We start from the raw sequence: 16,926 nt of genomic DNA, 5'->3' as shown, positions 1-16,926 counted from the left end.
AGCTAGTATATTAGCCGCTAAAACTCGTACGTTAGCGTAGGTAGGAGCGTAATTAAAATTTTCCTAACGAAGGATCTATTAAATAATAAGGTTTTCCTGGCCCTAAGTAAGCCGCTATTGATTTTTATAGGCCTATTTGTAAACCTAGGTTCCTAAGATACGGTACTTTAGTGTAAAACGTGGAACCCCGTGCTTATCGGACACTTTGCGCTAGCTTATACTAGTAAGAATATCTTATTCGGCATTTACAATATCTTCCTCGGTATATTTAGTTATTAATAGGTACCTGGAGCAAAAAAAAGGAAATGAAATGGTCTATTTTTGACCTCTGGGGGTGGAATATAAAGTTGGGGGGGGCTTTCGGAGGTCCAGGGTTGTTGAGGGTTTAGTGTGGAAAATGGCACTGGTAAGTTCAAGCCAATGTGGGCTACCTCTGTGGGTGGGCCATTTCCTGGTCATCCAACCTATCGATGAAGTTGGATTAATAAGCTACCGGCTTTGGCATAGGGTACGGTAGTGGTACAAGCTGGGTGTGAGGTGGTTGGTGATGAAGCTGGGATTGATGAGGGTTAGAACTGGGATTGGCGACGGTGAAAGCTGGGATTGGTGATGATGAATGCTAGGATTGATGACGATGAAAGCTAGGATTGGTGACAATGAGAGCTGGCAGCATGTGACGATGAAAGTTGAGATCGATAAAAGACATCAATAAACCTTTCATCACCCTGGCCTTGAGCTTAATTTCTAACCATTGGGTGTGGCTTGCCGACGTTCCATTGGTGCCAGATGAACCCTCAAACTTTGTGTCCTTGCTGCTTTCACCGTCTTCAAATAAAGAACTTTAAGGTGTTAAATGGTCAATTGATGGTAAGCTATGGTGTAGCCCTACTGTCAGGTCCGTATCCTCTGACCTAGGCAACTAACTGTAGCCGCATTGGTCTGGTAGTGTCATGGCATTAGATGAAAGCTCCGATCTCTCCCCAGAAATTCCGCCCCTTCCAATACTGTCATCGGATTCCGCCCCCTCCCTACACTGACATCAGATCAGCTCCTTCCAACCCTGGCTTCACTCTCTGCCTTGTTCTTTCCACCTTGCTCTCTCCGCCTTAGTATTCTCCGCCTTATTATTCCCCGCCTATTCTACTACCCCGCCACTCTACCAATTTCTCATCCATCCTTTCCCTTCAATTTTTAATTCCCCTCTTCTCTCTCCATCTCGTCCCCTTCTCCAAACAACCTCCTCCAACCCAATCTTCTCTCTCCAACAAACAAAGCCGACAGATACCCGAGACATTCAATCAAAATGCCTTCCGGACAAGTTCTCAAGAGCGTAAGTGTATCTGCTTATTATTACAGACAGTTCACCACTAACTTTATTTGTAACTCCGTCTGTTCATCGAGCTCTACGACGACATCGTCTTCCCAGCCCAGCACCACGCAGTCAGCTCCATGTGGCTCAATCTTCTGGCCTTGTTTTTCTCAAGTTCTGCTAGGTTTGCATTGGAGCGCCCGAGGAACTCCGGGGAGCCAAACTTACGAGTGCGCGTCCTCTCTGAGGGCAACCGTGGTCTCGGGACCGTCCTGTTGAATGCGAAGCCGCTGGATCCCAATGAGGGACAACCATTGAAAGAGTCTGTTTGGTCGAACTGGAGATCTCAGCTGGAGGATCACGTCTCTAGTGCGTGGGGGTGGTTGCATGTGGTGGATGAGCAACTGCATGATGCCGCCAACATTGCGCGCTTTGGGGCCATCACAATTGGCAGAGAACGGGACTTGAGACGGCTACATGAAACCATCGATTGATCATTTAACCCTCTAAAGTTCTTTACACCTTGCTCTTCCGGTGATGCTCCTCAGCCTCCTCACACTCCATCCGATGCTTCCTCCAATCCCTCTTCTGGCACTCCCCACTGCAATACCTGACCTTCAAACACCTCCCACACTTCTTCAAGGTCACCCCCTCCTCCTCATCCTCCACCTTTCCACACGCCCTGCAACCCGCCACCCTCTTCTCACCACCCCCCGCCAACCCTCTCGCCAGTGCCGGGTCAATGATATCCTCCACCAACTGCGAAGCATAAACTGGGCTGATCGCCACCCTAGTAGAATACATCGCAGCAGTCTCATCCCACTCCGGCAGCGGGATGAAATCCGAAGGCAACTTCCCCTGACCACAAGAGCAAATAACCTGCTCCCCCTCCTTCAAGCTCAACGGAACAGTCTTTTGCCCTTTCTCCCCCGAGGCAGTAACATACTCACACGTCTTGGGGTTATGTTCCCAAGTTCTGCACCTCTCAACAAAGGCAGGCAAAGCCTTCTTCCACATCTTCAGCTCTTCGTCATCAACGGTGATGGTGCAGCATTCCAAAGTTCTGATCAACAGCAAAAAGCCCTCTAGCTCCTTGCTGTCAACCAAAGCCTTTGTGAAAGGAAGAATAGCAGCATCCAAGACGACCGTGGCATGGGGACAGTCAAGGCGGATGGCGTTGACAAAGAGCAGCATGTGAATGCCGCCATTCTTGGGGTCCGAAATGGCAAAGAGTCCTGTTTGTCCTCCTTGAAGACCAGAGGAGAGCATAAACATGGTGAAGAGGGACTCCTTGAAGTTGAGACGAGGGGAAGGGCCGAGACCGGTGTAGTTGTCGTCTTGTGCGTTGACCTCCTCGCGGAGACGGCGCTCACGTCCCGAGAAGATGAGGGAGGTGAGGGTGGTCAAAAACTTGATCCGGGGATCCTCATCCTCATCTTCGTCGATTGACAGAATGGGAAGGTTGTCAAGGTTAAGGTGTGGGATGTTGAGCGTAGCCGGGATCCCAGATGGCTGAATCGCTGTCGACGGCAGGATGTGCGTGTCAAGTTGGGGCACATCCAACGGCTTCACCAAAGAAGAAACCACCTCAACATAGTGTGACTTGCGTGCCACTCTTAGGGCACACTTCTCCTTGGAGACAGGAACTGTGAAGATCATGGGCAAGACCAACTTCCGGGCGCCAAAGACCACTTCAATGGTGAAGGGCGAGACTTGCTCCATCTTGATGGGCACTGACTTGTCCGACAACAAGCTACGCCATTCATCCAAGGTGATATCAATGTGCCCGATGATCTGCAAGACAACATCCGCCTCAGAATCCACAGCATTTTCATCCAGCTTAGCTGTAAACCATGGAGTCATCGAAGAAGTCACCTCTGATTCGCCAAGCTTCTTGGTCGCTGACTCAACCGATACCGTCTCATTTTCGAGGAGCCACTGCCCAGGAAGTACATGTGTGACGAGTACACTATCGATGGGTACTCGGTGAATTTCGCATTGATGATTGCCCAGCACCGTCTTGTACGCCAATCGGTTGTAGAAAGGGTCTGCAGTGCACAGCGCCACACTCTGTTTGGATTGTTGGAAGCCCGCCAATTTCTCCGTAGGGACATATAGCGACACCACTATATCAGAAGACCCGGACCATTCTTCTTTGTCTTCATCCACTTTGACTGGGACGCCATCCTGGTCAGGCGAGTTGAACTTGGTGATAGAGCCGAACGCTAGCTGGTAGTTCGTGTATTCGATCTCGGCTTCCGGGATTGTGACCTTCAGAGGCAGAGGAATGCCTTGGTCTCTGGAACACTGGGCTACCGGCTTCCACTTCTCCGCCGGCACAGTAAACGTAATAGCCACAGAGTCAAGCTTCTTGTTCAACTTCAAAGCCGGTTCACCAGACAGAAAATCCCCCATATATGCGGAGTTTCCTGACGGTTCAGGCACACCGCAAATGCCCCATCCCTTGATGTGAGGTTCCAAAGTCCCGGCACGAAAGTCCGCAGGCAACGTTTCATATTGATCCAACACCCTTCGAAAGTCCAAGCCCAGTCTTTCGCACAGAACCTTGAGGATAGCTGCAGCAGTGTTGAAGTGGAAGTGGTGATGCGGCCCTCTTCTCTTGCTGTTGTCCTGGCTCAACTCATAAGCCTTGAAGATCCTACCAAACACCCCTTCAAAGAACATGATCAAATCCCTCGCCTCCATAGTCAACTGGTCCGTCTGCCCCTTAACCTGCAAAGAATTCCACTTCCACGCCAGCCTCGATTGAATGCCCCTCGGTCTCTCGTCATCAGCATACCTCTCACTGAACGTAGCCAACACTTCATCCACAACCGCCACACTCGTCGAGTTAGTCCAATACTCCCCCGGGCTCACCCCCAACAAAACCGAAAACGCTGACGTGTACCCCTCCAAAATAGCCTCATAATCCTTCGCATAACACTCTGTATATATCGTCGACGAAGGCACCCTCTTCAACAACACCAACCCAGCAACAAGCACATTCAACACCCCCTTCTCGTCCCCCAAAACTCCCGTGTCAACAACGTCAAACTCATTCGGCGCCTCTCCCTCTGCATACTCCTTCTCGTCCAAGACCAAAATGTCAAACCTAACCTCTCTCCTATGCCAACACGCCTCCAACTCTCCACAATCCTTGTTTCTCTTCAACGTCCAGCACAATGAGAAAAAGTCAGCCGCCGCAAACCTGACCGTGACCCTCTTCTCCCCAACCGCCTCTCTGAATGTCTCCAACCAATCACCCCACTGCATCCTCGCCGTCTCGACAATCCTCTCCTTGATGTCCTTCTTGTCCGCATTCTCGATTCTATATGGCGACAGTGGCGTCAACGGGGCGTTGGCAGAGGCAAGATGGAAGCCGATCAGTGGATCGGTGGGGTATTCCAGCACTCGTCTCTGGTTCTCATCACTAGCTGCCAAAGCGACAACAAACACTGGGTTTGGTTTCTTCTCATCCTGCTTCTTAACGGTCGCTTGCCAGTTTTCCTCAGTAAGCTCAGTCAGCGCTTCCACCAGCCCGCCTACTGACAATGGCGCGCAAGATCTCGCGCTGGAAGTGACAACTGCCTGCCCTTCTTCACCATATGTTTCTTCCTTGCGTTTTTGGGAGCGTTCCAGGATGGTGTCGAAGTTTTCGGTTGCTTTGGATGTGGTGTACTTCGACCAAACGTCTTTCACGAATTCAAGGGTCCCAGAATCGCAAAAGCGGAGTTGGCTGTATGGGCCAGCATACCAGGCGTCGAGGGAGGATGCAAGGTCAAAGAGCTTCTTGGCCTGGGTCTGGAGGGCGGTGAGGTTGGAAGGGGTCAGCCAGGCATCGTAATAGATGTTCCAGGCCTGCTCAGCGGTGATTTTGGAGTCAAGGGCGAGGGTAAAGAGGAGGATATTTCTCGCTGTTGACCCGTTAGCTTTTTGCTCTTCAACCTGCAAGGATGTATCGGATGCTGACCGATCTGGTGAACCCCCTGCTCGCCCTCCGCGCAAGCCGTGACATCAATGCTTTTCCTTTGCGGCAGGCTTTTCTCCGACGCCAAAGTGAAAAGAAGATGATGAGCCAGATCTGGACCGACAAAACACAGAATATCTGCTGGCAAGCCTTGGGGCAGGTCGCCGGTGAGGCTGATGGCTGGTGTGATGTCCACAGAGGCGAACGACCCCGCCATGGGGTGGTGGGTGGTGGGAGTGAACATTCTGTCTTGGCTCGCAATTCTGATGCTGTATTTTCTTGCAATGCCGGCAGGGGAAGGGAGCAGATATTTCGAGGATCAACGAGAAGGATAGAGCATGTCGCGGTGTTTGCTGTGTCCACTCATGATGTTGTCGCTGACAGCGCAGATGTGAGCTCAGAAATCTCCAACGGTGGGGCAAAGCCAATCGCAAAACTGTGCGCGCGCACTGTGCTCTTAAGCAACCATGACATTTGAGAGACCACGTTTCGGTGTTCAGTGACAGAGCGGGTGAGTTAAGCCTAAGAGCGCCTGTCTCGTGCTTTATCAGGTTTTGAGCACTTTTAATTCTTGAGCTGTTCCAGTGTTTTCCTTTTTGTGGTGCGAGGCGGCCATCAGCCAACTCTAAAAGCCCACTTCAGCCCGGTTCCATCATCAAACAAATCAGAGAGGAGAGGGTGAATTAGTGTTCTTATTGGCATAGGCAGTAGGCTATCTGTGATGGTTGGGGCCAGATCCTTGGGGTTTGGAAGAAGATGCCGAGAATTTTATAGACCTTGTTGAATTTACTTGTCCTGACATATGTCTTGCGTACTTTACGATCACAGCCCCTGTGCAAGAAGGTGGACGGTGCCTATGTGACCTTGGTTTGAAATGTGCTACCGCGGTATTAAACATACTGGAATAAGGACAACTGAAATACCTAAGTTTTCCCTTCATCTTCACCAAGCTCAAAGCTCTTGTAAAGAGTTCCTACCATCACCTACCCACCTACGCAGACTCATAATGGCTCCGAAATTTCGAAGCACACATACATGTTAGGTAGACACATGAGACAGAGTACGTATTGCAAGACAGAATAACAAGCTCAATTCTTCTCTTTATTGTTGCTACCAACATGGGCAGACTAGGTAAAGTATCTATCCACCCCCAATTATCCAAACCGCGCCTATCAGCACAACAGCCACCCGACAAGTCAACGTGAAAAAATAAATAAACAGACACAACAGCAAATCAGAATCACCCCACCCCCTCCCGCAACCGAGACCAATCATCCAACCCCATCGCCCTCCCCCATCCCGTAATCTCCAAGCCCTCACCCCTATTTTATACTAGCCACCATGAAGCGACATTAAAGTACACGTTATAAATGCCTTCATAAGCAGCAGAAGCGAGCAAAATAGACAAGGCAATAAATCTCAAGAAACAAGAATTATACGCTTCTTAGTAGGAACAAACTTCCAACCATGATATAAGATAGCAAAACGGACACCCACGCCCGAGAGCAAAAACCCCTTGTTTCCAGCCTTTGCACATACCCCTTGAGACCAGAGAGAAGAGATTGACAAAAGAAAGGCAGCAACAGTGTAAGACACAAACAAACAAAAACCCCAAATGATAATCCAAATGCCCAGTCAGCCTGCCTCACGACCCCACCAAACCACCAGCCTTGCCAGTTCTATAACCAAACCAGCCCGGCCCAGCCCACACACAATACAAGAGAAAACAAAAAGAGATACAAGAAAAGCCAGATATATTACATAGAAAGCAATGGCAAGAAAAAGGAAAAAGGTATTGCTCAGTAGTAACTTGGCCCGGGCCCCATCGAGTTCTCAGTTCCCCGAAAAGAACACATCCCCGCCCGGCACCCCCATCCCATTCATTCCCCCAAACATCCCCATCTGCTCATACTCCCCTTCAGGATCAAACTTGTCTCCCAACGTCGACATTAATCCCTGATGCTGCATCCCCATCGAACCCGGCACACCATGATGCCCACCATGATCCAACTGCACCGGCACGACCAACCCATGCGGATGACCACCCTCCCCCCCAAACCCAATCAACATGTCATTATCCAAGCTCACAAAACCCGGCATACAAACCCCCGTCGAAACCGGCTGCTGTTGACTGTCCCCATCCTCAAAAAACCTCCCACTCGTCCCCGTCGGCGGCGGCGAAGAGCTACTCGACAGCTCCGGCGGAGTATGATAACTCGCCGTGCTCTTCGCCGGAGACCCATGTCGCCGAGGCGGCACAAACTCCTCCCCGACGGTCCCCCTCCTCCCAGAAAGCCTCGACGAGGCATGGCTGTAATTGCTCATCGCGCTCGGACTCCTGACCTGTTCCTCCATACTTGTTGTCGTCCCCTTATACATCGGATGAACAGGCGGCATCCGCGCATTACTCAACCCACCACCACCCCCACCGCCCGGCGGTCCCAAACTCAAACTGCCCGGATCCATCGTCGCAGTCCCACTCCCCCCATTACCACCCCCCGTCATCGCCACATCCAAAATATCCGGAAAGTCCTCCTCATACCCCCTCGGCGACCCAACACTCGAGCAACTCTCACTATACCCACTCTGACTACTCGCACTACTCATCTCCTCCCCCCCGCCATCCTCCTTCTTCCCCTTCCTAACCCTCTCCTTCTTCTCCCTTCTCTCTGTTTCCCCCCCCTCCCCTCTGTCCTTCCTCGGCCGCCCCCTCTTCACCACCTTCCTCACAATCCCATCAAAAGCCCCAATGCACATCCCCCTCTGCCGATGCCTCGTCAACGCATCATGCCTCGCAAAGCTATTCCCACACTCACACGGATAAGGCTTGATCCCCGTGTGAATCTTGGCATGCCTCTTCAAATCATGCTGCCTCACAAAGCACTTGTGGCAGCTCGGACACTGATACTGGCGGTCGTTCAGGTGCGTCTGGACATGACTCTTAATATTCTCCTTCCGCCCGAACCGCTTGTTGCACTCCTCGTACAAGCACACCCACTTCCCATCCGAAGGGTCAGGTCCCTGGATATACTGCGCAATGTCATCCAGCGTGACCCCCGTGTCCGTCTTTGTCTCCTCAATGTTGATCGACGCAATCGACGCCGCAGACGCCAGAGAAGCAATCGACTCCGTTCGGCGGTGCTGATGCAACGACGATGGATGAGGCGAGCTATGACGCGACAGACTCGCCGCCGTAAGCGGCATGTGCTCCAGCGTCGCCTTCTGTCCATCACCATCCAGTTGACCACCACCACCCGGGTTGATCATACCCCCGGCAGCAGCCGTCCCAACCAAACCCCCCATCTGCGGCGCCATCGTCCCTCCCCCTGCCATCCCAAAGTGAAACCCATCAAAATTGTGCTCAATCTTGACAAACTCGGCATTCATGCTCCGCATGTTCATAAACTCTGGCGTCGTCAACCCCTGCTGCATCCCACCACCATACTCCCCCATCACCCCTCCCCTCGGCGGCGGCGGCGTCTGACTGACACCGCCAGCAGCAGCAGCAGCAGCTTGCTGCTCCGCCTGCTGCCTCAGCTCCTGGAAAATCCCCGAATTCCGATTATTATGCTTATTCCCCCTCACAGGCTTGAGCGTCTCCTCCATACTCTCATCATAATCATCGCGAAACCTGCTCGGGATCTGTTGCTGCTGCTCTTGCTCCGCCGGTATCTCAGTCGGGGTCGGAGGAAAACTCTCATTGTCCACCCCGGCAGCCCACTGGTTGATCTCCCCTCCCGCGACAAACTGATGATGATTGGAAGGTGTCATCGGCCGATGTTGAAGGTCGCTGCCGTTGTTCATCATATTCTCAAACTTGGCCACCTTATCACTAATCCCATTGCTTATCCTGCGTGAGTTCCTACGGCTCTGCGCAGACCCCGTCTCCCCCTCCGAAATCCACCCACCCTGACCCGTGCTCGCAGGACTAGAATCAGGAAAAGTAAGAAACGTCGGTGTGGAAAGCGCGCTATTCCCCTGGGCGTAAAAGTCAAAACCCCCCCCTCCAACGTCGATCCCACTGTTGCTGCCAAACCCGGCCTGGTTCTTCATCATGCCCATCGAGTTCATGTAGGCTTCGTACGGCAGGGGGCTCATCTCTACCATTGGCACAGGGCTGGCCAGGGCATCGACAAACCGCTGGTTGTTGGGCGTCACGTTTGGCGATACGAGAAAGGCGTCGCTGCTGTCATGGAAGGACTGGAACGAGTGGTTGGACGAGGTGTCGCTGTGGTCGGTCCCGGACGTGCCAGGACGCGACAGGCTTTGTCGCTGCTGGTTCTCTCGAAGGATTTGCTGTGGTGTGGTGGGAACGGCCGGGCTGGAGGAAGAGACTGGCGGTATCGCTGCCATCTGGTTGCTGTACTCATGTCGGGCAGCGAGATACTCTTGCCGAGCAGAGGATGATGTGGGCGTCGTGGGCACGAATTGCTGCTGTCGTCGAGTATCCAGGCTCAGACCTCGTCGGTGGGCGATAGGTTGGCGTTGTTGTTGCTGCTGCTGGGAAAAGTTGGGCAGTGGCGCGATCTTGACGGTTTCAAAGGCTGTGGGTGTGGAGATTTGTCTTCGGTGTTGGCGCTGGCGCGGGTGCATGCCGCCGCCCGATTGAGGAGGATTGGAGAGCATTGCAACGGTAGAAGTCGCGTGTAGAGTGGTGTATAGATCCCGTGGAAAGATCACGACGTGCTGGTGATGATGGTATCGAGACTGGATGATTGGCGTTGTCAGTTTTGCCCTGCGTGGCTTTGCGGGTCCACCGGGGTAAACATTGGCCCCAGGACCAAGACAGCAAGGTGCCTACCTCTAAGCGCAAGTCGAACAGCAGGCGGGCAGGGGCAGTTGGAGCCGCGCTGTCGCTGTCGACCTTAGTCGACGGCGAGGGTGCGCGCGAAAAAGAGACCTGTTGCGCCGGCGATGAGCCTGGGCGGCGGTGAGGGTCGCGATGTCGCGAATCGGGAATTGGCCTTGGTGTATACTGGGAGGCAAGCAAGCAGGCGAGCGATGCTGGAATTGGCAAGGCAAGATGCTTGAAGGTCTCGTGGGAAAAATCTGGAGGTTGGGGAATTGCAGCAAAAGTATGGATTTGCTGCAGCAGATGGTTGCTCTGCCGGGATGCTTAGGACGACGAGGGCCCATGATCGCTGTTCCAAGCTTTGTTTTCTTGCCGGGTGCTTGGCGTTGCCAGGGACAACAGCGAACAATGCCTCTCTGTCTTGCCGAACCGAGGTTTTCCATTGGCTGTTTGGCCGCAGGTTGCTCCATTCACTAGCTGCCGCCGCTAGCGCTCCACCACTGAGATCTCCCCGCTAAAATCACACGGTCCAGTCCAGTCGCCCACACCTGGCCAGTGCTGGCACAGTCCCCGTGACCCATTGCCGCGCGCTCTTTTTTATTTGCAGCAATTCTCTTCTCATTTCTGGATGAGATTTCCAGTGGAGTGCAAATCAATATGCAGAACTCCAGGGGGGCCATGATGGGTGCTAATGCGTGTCTTTTCCAGAAATCTGCAGGGTCACCTCGCCATGTCTTGGCTCACATCACTTTTGATCGCTGCCTTGGTGCTCGTCCGGGCCCTGGCCGCACCTGGCCTTGCTTCGTGCACTCCCGTGGTTACCAAGGTTTCCTCGACAACTCTCTAGGTACGAGGCTCAACGATGACGGCCATTAATACGCCATGATATCGCCGTTCCATTTCACATATCCGCCATTGGGAAGGTCCGTGCCCAAGGCAGTGCCAAACCGTGCAACCACCGAGACCAGACTGCTCATGCATTCGTCCATGTTGTCGTCGCCCGTCCACTCCATCATCTTGGTTTGGAGGCATCCCGGGTGGACAGCTAACGTTTTGATCTTGGAACTTAGCTTCCCCAGGTCAAGAACCATGGTCCCAGTGAGCTGGTTGACGCCAGACTTAGAGATGCGGTAGCAGACATTTCCTCCTGTGTTGTCCGCGACGCTGGCAAAGTCGGACGGCATGGTGATGATCCTTGCATTTTCTGCCATTTCCAGAGCCGGGAGGAATGCCTTGGAGGCGAGAAACGGGGCCTACCACATTAATCTTGAAGTGGCTGAGAAGGTCATCGGCTGTCTGTTCGGTCAACAGCTTCTCGTCCTAGGTGTTGTATATGGCTCCGCAATTGATGAGAATGTCCAGCTTCTCACCAGCAAACCCCTTGGCAGCGGCGTTGATGGACTCTTCATTGGCATAAACCAGCTCGATGCTTTGCACCCCGGTTCCCTCGAGCTGTCTCAGTGTCAGGATCATCGCTTGAGGGCGGCCCCACCTCACCTCAGCAACCGAGACATCGTCTTTTGTCCGTGGGCGGTATGTTCCAAAGACTTTGTAGCCTTCCTTTAAGAACCTGGTGGCCAGCTGAAAGCCGATGACTCCATTGGCGCCTGCTGTATTGTCAATCCAAGTGAATCAGAAAGATGTGTGACACGTATCATCTTACCAATGACTAAGACTGTTCTGGAGACATGTTGGTTCTGCAATTGCTGAGGAGAGAAGATGGTGAATGGATGTTGCAAGTCGACCGACAACCCCACATCAGGGAGGGCAACACTCGGCTGAGGTGAGGTTATATGTCTGCCGGGTCCTGGAGATTATTTCATCCTATCACATCCCTTTTCCTGGATCCAATATCCAGAAAGAGAGGGGACAAAGTCAGACGAGGGCAGAGACGAGGGGTTCAACGCCGCCCTGCGTTAGCTCTGGGCTAGGAGATTAGATAAGATAAGATCATGGGTGAGAGACATCATGTCATTTTATATGGCAAGAGTCAGGGTAACTTTTGCTGCAGGCGCTACCTATTCTCCTGTTTCACAGACTGTGTGGGGTTGGAGAATGCTGTGCGTTTCACCTTTCATCTCTAAAATTATCTTCCATCACCCGGCCATCAACCGACCATCATGTCCCGACAGCCATCAACATCTAAGCCCGCCTTCCGGAAATGGATGGGTCATCCAAAGGGCTTTGTCGGTTCAGCGACTCCCTTTCGAGGGCCACTGAGAAGATGGCCTTGCACCATGGCTGCGGCTGACAAATGCTGCCCTTTGTGGCCTTGTCAATGGAACAGGTTACACCCACGACTAAAAGCCCAAAATGTATCCTCAAGGATGGCTAACGAGGTCATCGGAATAGACACAGCATCTTCCTCACAACACCGAGAAAATCAAGGGAAAAAACCTACAGCTCGCCCAACATGGCTAACCAAAAGACGGAGGATATCAAGGATCTAAAAGCCTTCCGCTACATGCAGCGGCAGCGACAAGACTACTTCGACCAGTTCCGCAGAGGACTGAATTATGGTCACCCCGGCAACGAGGCATTGATGAAACTGCAAGTCCCCAAGCCTGGGAAATGGAAGGGCTACCAAAACAAACACGCAAGGCACTTTATCTACAAAATCCAGGAGGTCTGGGACGAAGCAGGTCCTGGACAGACCAGGCAGGCTGCCTTGGAGGCTAACGACAGACTGGCTGCGACTATGGCGGTTGCTGACTTCAGGCTGGTCAAGGTTCTTGGCTGGGGTGGTTTAGGCGTGGCCAGTATGTACGACGCCGTTGGCAAGGACAACAAAACGCTACGGGTCGTGTGCAAAATTGACATCTTTCCCCATTACCCGTGTATCCCCCGTGAGGTCAAGGCCCACCTCATGACCGCGGGCGCGAAACACGTCATGCAGCAGGTTATCTTGCAGGCTGAGGGGGATATATCTGATGCCGCGATCAACAGACTGGGAATTATAGCGAGGCAGACAGCGGCTGGGGTGGATATGACTGTGCCTGCGTCTATTGATAGTAGGGGGAGAAAACGCAAACGTGACCCCAAGGATGGCGATGGCGATAATGATTTTTGAAGTGATTGAGGCGGTGCCAATTGGCGAGTTTGAGGAGCTGGATTTGAACGAAATCAAGCACGACATGAAAGTAGACGCGAGAAAAGAGCTGGATGCGAACCAGAGGGTGCTGTTTATTCAGTTTATGAATCGTGGGCGGTTGGACGATCATATCTGCAGGGCTGTCATGACCAGGAGGCCGTTCCCGACTCTGGTTTTGTGGCAAGTGTTTGATTGTTGTAAGTATGCGAGCTGAAATATCCCCACTGACACTGACTTCTAGGATAGTATTTCGCGGTGTGATAGGAATGGCCTATCCTGTAGCCTTTATGCCTTGGGACGTCGACCCGAGCAAAGTACAGGTCCCCGAAGTATCTGAAACAGCAAGAGGTCTCAGACCACTCGAGTCCTACGATAACAGAGACACGATGGTCCATTATGACATCGACCCATTGAATAGTTAGAATGACCCTCCTCTACTTGTCACAATAGAATGTCTAACAAATGTCCACAGTCTTGGTTGATGAGTTCGATGCAAACGAGCACAACCTTGCTCCTTTGACTAAAGTAGGTTATACCTCCCCCGGTGTTCTGGCATTCTGGGCGATGCTGATATCTTTTAGATTGCAGATTTGGGCCTGATCCACATCTACAACGGGAATACCAGCGCCTGGGTCTACTGGAATTCGAGAGGCAGAGGCAAACAATCAGTTTGCACACCTGTAGGGGCCCCTTTGGACATGATCCACATGGCTTACTGCTGACAAGGAAAGGAACAATTCTCTGAAGAATGGGATTACATCAGCGGAAACCCAAGAACGATCAAATCCGAGACGGCTGGAAATTTTAACTGGTGGATCAACCTGTATCAAATCGCACTTGTGAGTCCAACGGGAGATCATCACTAATGTAACTACCAGCTAACATTTTTCTACCGCAGGTAATCTGGCAAATGGTGTCCCTCTGTCACGCAGAACTTTCACCCTCGCCTGAAAAGATCACTATCAAAATGCTCGACGGCACCGAAACGACCGCATATGGCTTTGGTGGCTACATCCTCAACGACAAGAAGTTCAAGCACATCGACCGTGACCTCCGCGAGCTGATCAATCAGTGCATGCTTCATGTTCCCGCCAAGCGCCCGACGATGGAGCAGCTTGAGAACCTTCTCCGAAGCAAGACGAACATCCAGGGTGTGGACCCGCAAAACCAGGAACAGGTGGAGGCGCAGAGATACTGTGAATGGCTGTTCAGGGGGACTCCGGCGCCCAAACCGGCGCAGCCAGTTGACCACAAACTACCGGCTGGGCTGGGGGGTTGGACGGTCAAGAATGTGGTAGAGGAGCAAAAGATTTGGCTGGAGATGCCCGAGGAGGCAGCGAGAAGGAAGGCGCTGAATAAGGCTGCACAGACGAGGCACATGAACCCGGGGAGGGTGCTGGAAAATAGGTTCGGGATTGTGAGGGAGGTGAGGAATTTATGGGGGGATTACTTCAAGAGGAAGTGAGGTTGTTGACGGACGGACAACTGGCGGATAAAGGAGGGGAACACTCACCGAGGACATGATTCGGGTACTTGGTGCTCGGTGTCTGCCGACCTTGTCATGTTCGGGACCGAAATGGGCACCGGAGCCTTATAAACAGCGGCCGTCCGGTATCTTTGCTGGCAGTTTCCTTCTTCCCGAGTCGCGAGGATTGACATGTCCTGGGCCGGCGGACGGATGCAGTCAGCTTTTCTTACCGTGGCGCTGGGTTGGAGTCAGAACTCAGAATACACGGAATGCTGACCATGGTCCGCTCCGCCAGGGAGGGAGACACAGACGGATCGGCATTCCCCTCCACCGCTTTCGGACTCTCACTGTACTTTCAAAGGGGGCCTCACCAGTCGGCTGTTCGCGAGAAACTAAACTTCTGACTAGAGTCTGGAGAAACCAAGATGTTGGCACCGTCGCACTTGGTGTTGCAGTCCGGACTACGGGTCGGGGCAATCCCGTTGCATAGTCCGTTGTACAAAGCGTGCGGGCGGAGTGGGGCGGGGAAGCCCCGAAGTAAAAGGCTGCAGGTCCGGACTACCGTGAGGGTAGTGAGTTGCAGCAGGGCTGGTACTTTTTTGCTTTGATAACTCCGGCGTTTTTGTAAGAGTAAGGGGAGGAGGTTGTACGTGAGTCAAGGGATGTCCATGTACATGGTGAATTTGAAATAAAGGCAGTGCCCGGCTTTGGTTTTTTGGTTTCTTGGTTCTCGTTGTCTTATTATTATTTTTTCTTTGACTATTAACCACACGCATTCCCCCTTTGAGCCAGTCTTATCACTTACAGCACCGTACTGTCCCTTATCACCGCTACCACCATGGTCCTCGCCGTCCCCACCGCCAGCCTCGAAGGCAAGGTCGCCCTCGTCACCGGTGCCGGCCGCGGCATCGGCCGCGGCGTCGCCCTCGAGCTCGGCAAGCGCGGCGCCTCTGTTGTGGTCAACTACGTCTCCTCGGCCGGCCCGGCCAGCGAGGTGGTCAAGGAGATCGAAAGCTACAAGAACGGCGCCAAGGCCATCGCCATCCAGGCTGACGTGTCCAAAGTCAGCGAGATCAACCGCCTGTTCTCGGAAGCCAAGAAGCACTTTGGCAAGATCGATATTGTCATGTCCAACTCTGGGACTGAATCCTGGGACAAGACGGAGGAGGTGACCGAGGAGAAGTACGACCACGTCTTTAATCTTAATGCGCGCGCGCAGTTCTTTGTCGGGCAGGCGGCGTACAAGCATTTGGAGCGGAACGGGCGGTTGATTCTCATGACGAGCATTGCGGCTGGGTTGTTGGGGGTGAAGGATCATGCGCTGTATAATGCTAGCAAGATGGCGGTTATTGGGATGGTGAAGAGTTTCGCGACGGACTTTGGGGTGAAGGGGATCACGGTTAATGGGGTTGCGCCGGGGGGGATCAAGAGTGATATGTTTACTGAGAATGCGTGGCATTATATTCCCGGGGGGAGCCCGGATTGGGGGAAGGAGAAGATTGAGGGGTTGATGGCTGCTCATTGCCCGCTTGGACGGTGCGCGGTGCCGGAGGATGTGGCGAGGGTGGTGGCTTTTTTGAGTAGTGAAGATGGCGGGTGGGTGAATGGGCAGATTTTGACTATTAGTGGGGGGAGTTCGCAGTAGAGGGGTGGTTGATGGTGGTTGGTAGAGATGAAGTTTTGATAGACGTGAATTGTGATTTCTTTTGACTCTTGAGATCCACAAAAATCGCTTTGTTGATCCATTTCTCGTTCTATCTATTGATGTACAACTCGGACGGTAGAGAGCTGGCTTCCAAACCCCGAGATACGGCGCAACTTCAGTTTATACATTCTTTATTAGTTACAGGTTTTTCGTCATCAGTAGCTATCTTGTCATTTTGTTTGCGCTTTGGCGTACGAGCGGCATTGGTATCGGCCGGTCGTAGCTACCACCAATCCCTCGAGGGACTCGTAGAAGGGCTTGCCGCGCTTAAAAATGGGGAGTTTGAGGTGAACAATCAGGAGCCCGAGAAGAAGTTGAAGGAGTAGGAAGGGCAGACCGAGCAGCCTGGACATCTTGGCGGCAGAGAATTGAGGACCTGGTCATGGTAAGGGGAGTGTGATGGTGGAAGCAAAAGGACATCCTTCCCACAGGGAAGGTAAGGTAGTATATATCTTATAAGAGATACTTTGGTATACTATCCTGTGTTAATCTACTTTGTAGTGCTAGTCATCTCTGCTATGGCGTGTCCGGACCGGCTGAATACCTCGATAGTAAGACGATAAGGAGGTCTCCTCAAGCTGATCGGTGCCAAGA

At 52.6% G+C, this 16,926-nt stretch overlaps 5 protein-coding genes across 5 annotated transcripts; 2 read left to right on the top strand and 3 right to left on the bottom strand.

The window, feature by feature from the left end:
* Positions 1-1,700: 1,700 nt before the first annotated feature.
* On the bottom strand, positions 1,701-5,656 carry QC761_511900 (uncharacterized protein). The gene is made up of 2 exons (XM_062880357.1): positions 5,280-5,656; positions 1,701-5,223 (listed from the first exon to the last, which is right to left on the bottom strand). The coding sequence occupies exons 1-2, from the start codon at positions 5,518-5,520 to the stop codon at positions 1,826-1,828; spliced, it is 3,639 nt and encodes a 1,212-aa protein (XP_062731061.1). The 5' UTR covers positions 5,521-5,656; the 3' UTR covers positions 1,701-1,825.
* Positions 5,657-7,109: 1,453 nt separating this feature from the next.
* On the bottom strand, positions 7,110-10,412 carry ACE2 (Metallothionein expression activator; the record flags this gene model as incomplete). The annotated part of the gene is made up of 3 exons (XM_062880356.1): positions 7,110-9,962; positions 10,078-10,325; positions 10,403-10,412. 3 exons carry the CDS (start codon positions 10,410-10,412, stop codon positions 7,110-7,112), a joined length of 3,111 nt encoding a protein of 1,036 aa, XP_062731060.1.
* A 976-nt stretch (positions 10,413-11,388) lies between these two features.
* On the bottom strand, positions 11,389-11,726 carry QC761_0080830 (uncharacterized protein; the record flags this gene model as incomplete). The annotated part of the gene is made up of 2 exons (XM_062872840.1): positions 11,389-11,675; positions 11,720-11,726. The coding sequence occupies 2 exons, from the start codon at positions 11,724-11,726 to the stop codon at positions 11,389-11,391; spliced, it is 294 nt and encodes a 97-aa protein (XP_062731059.1).
* Positions 11,727-12,481: 755 nt separating this feature from the next.
* Positions 12,482-14,624, top strand: QC761_511883 (uncharacterized protein; the record flags this gene model as incomplete). The annotated part of the gene is given in 6 exon segments (XM_062880355.1): positions 12,482-13,079; positions 13,084-13,356; positions 13,406-13,576; positions 13,748-13,827; positions 13,891-13,998; positions 14,058-14,624. Coding segments are annotated over 6 exon segments (1,797 nt in total).
* Positions 14,625-15,465: 841 nt separating this feature from the next.
* Positions 15,466-16,272, top strand: ARP2_2 (Actin-related protein 2; the record flags this gene model as incomplete). Its single annotated transcript, XM_062880354.1, has 1 exon — positions 15,466-16,272. One exon carries the CDS (start codon positions 15,466-15,468, stop codon positions 16,270-16,272), a length of 807 nt encoding a protein of 268 aa, XP_062731057.1.
* Positions 16,273-16,926: the final 654 nt, after the last annotated feature.

The sequence above is a fragment of the Podospora bellae-mahoneyi genome, chromosome 5, assembly GCF_035222275.1.
Source record: "Podospora bellae-mahoneyi strain CBS 112042 chromosome 5, whole genome shotgun sequence".
NCBI lineage: Eukaryota > Fungi > Ascomycota > Sordariomycetes > Sordariales > Podosporaceae > Podospora > Podospora bellae-mahoneyi.
Note: the sequence above shows the minus strand (reverse complement) of the source record. Positions and strands in the feature narration are given on the sequence as shown.

What these genes read in the sequence shown, in the direction of transcription:
- QC761_511900 (XM_062880357.1), bottom strand. Translation starts at nt 5,520, where the DNA reads ATGTTCACTCCCACCACCCACCACCCCATGGCGGGGTCGTTCGCCTCT. An exon ending in GCAGGGGGTTCACCAGATCG is followed by an intron (nt 5,224 to 5,279) that starts GTCAGCATCCGA and finishes ACGGGTCAACAG; the next exon opens with CGAGAAATATCCTCCTCTTT.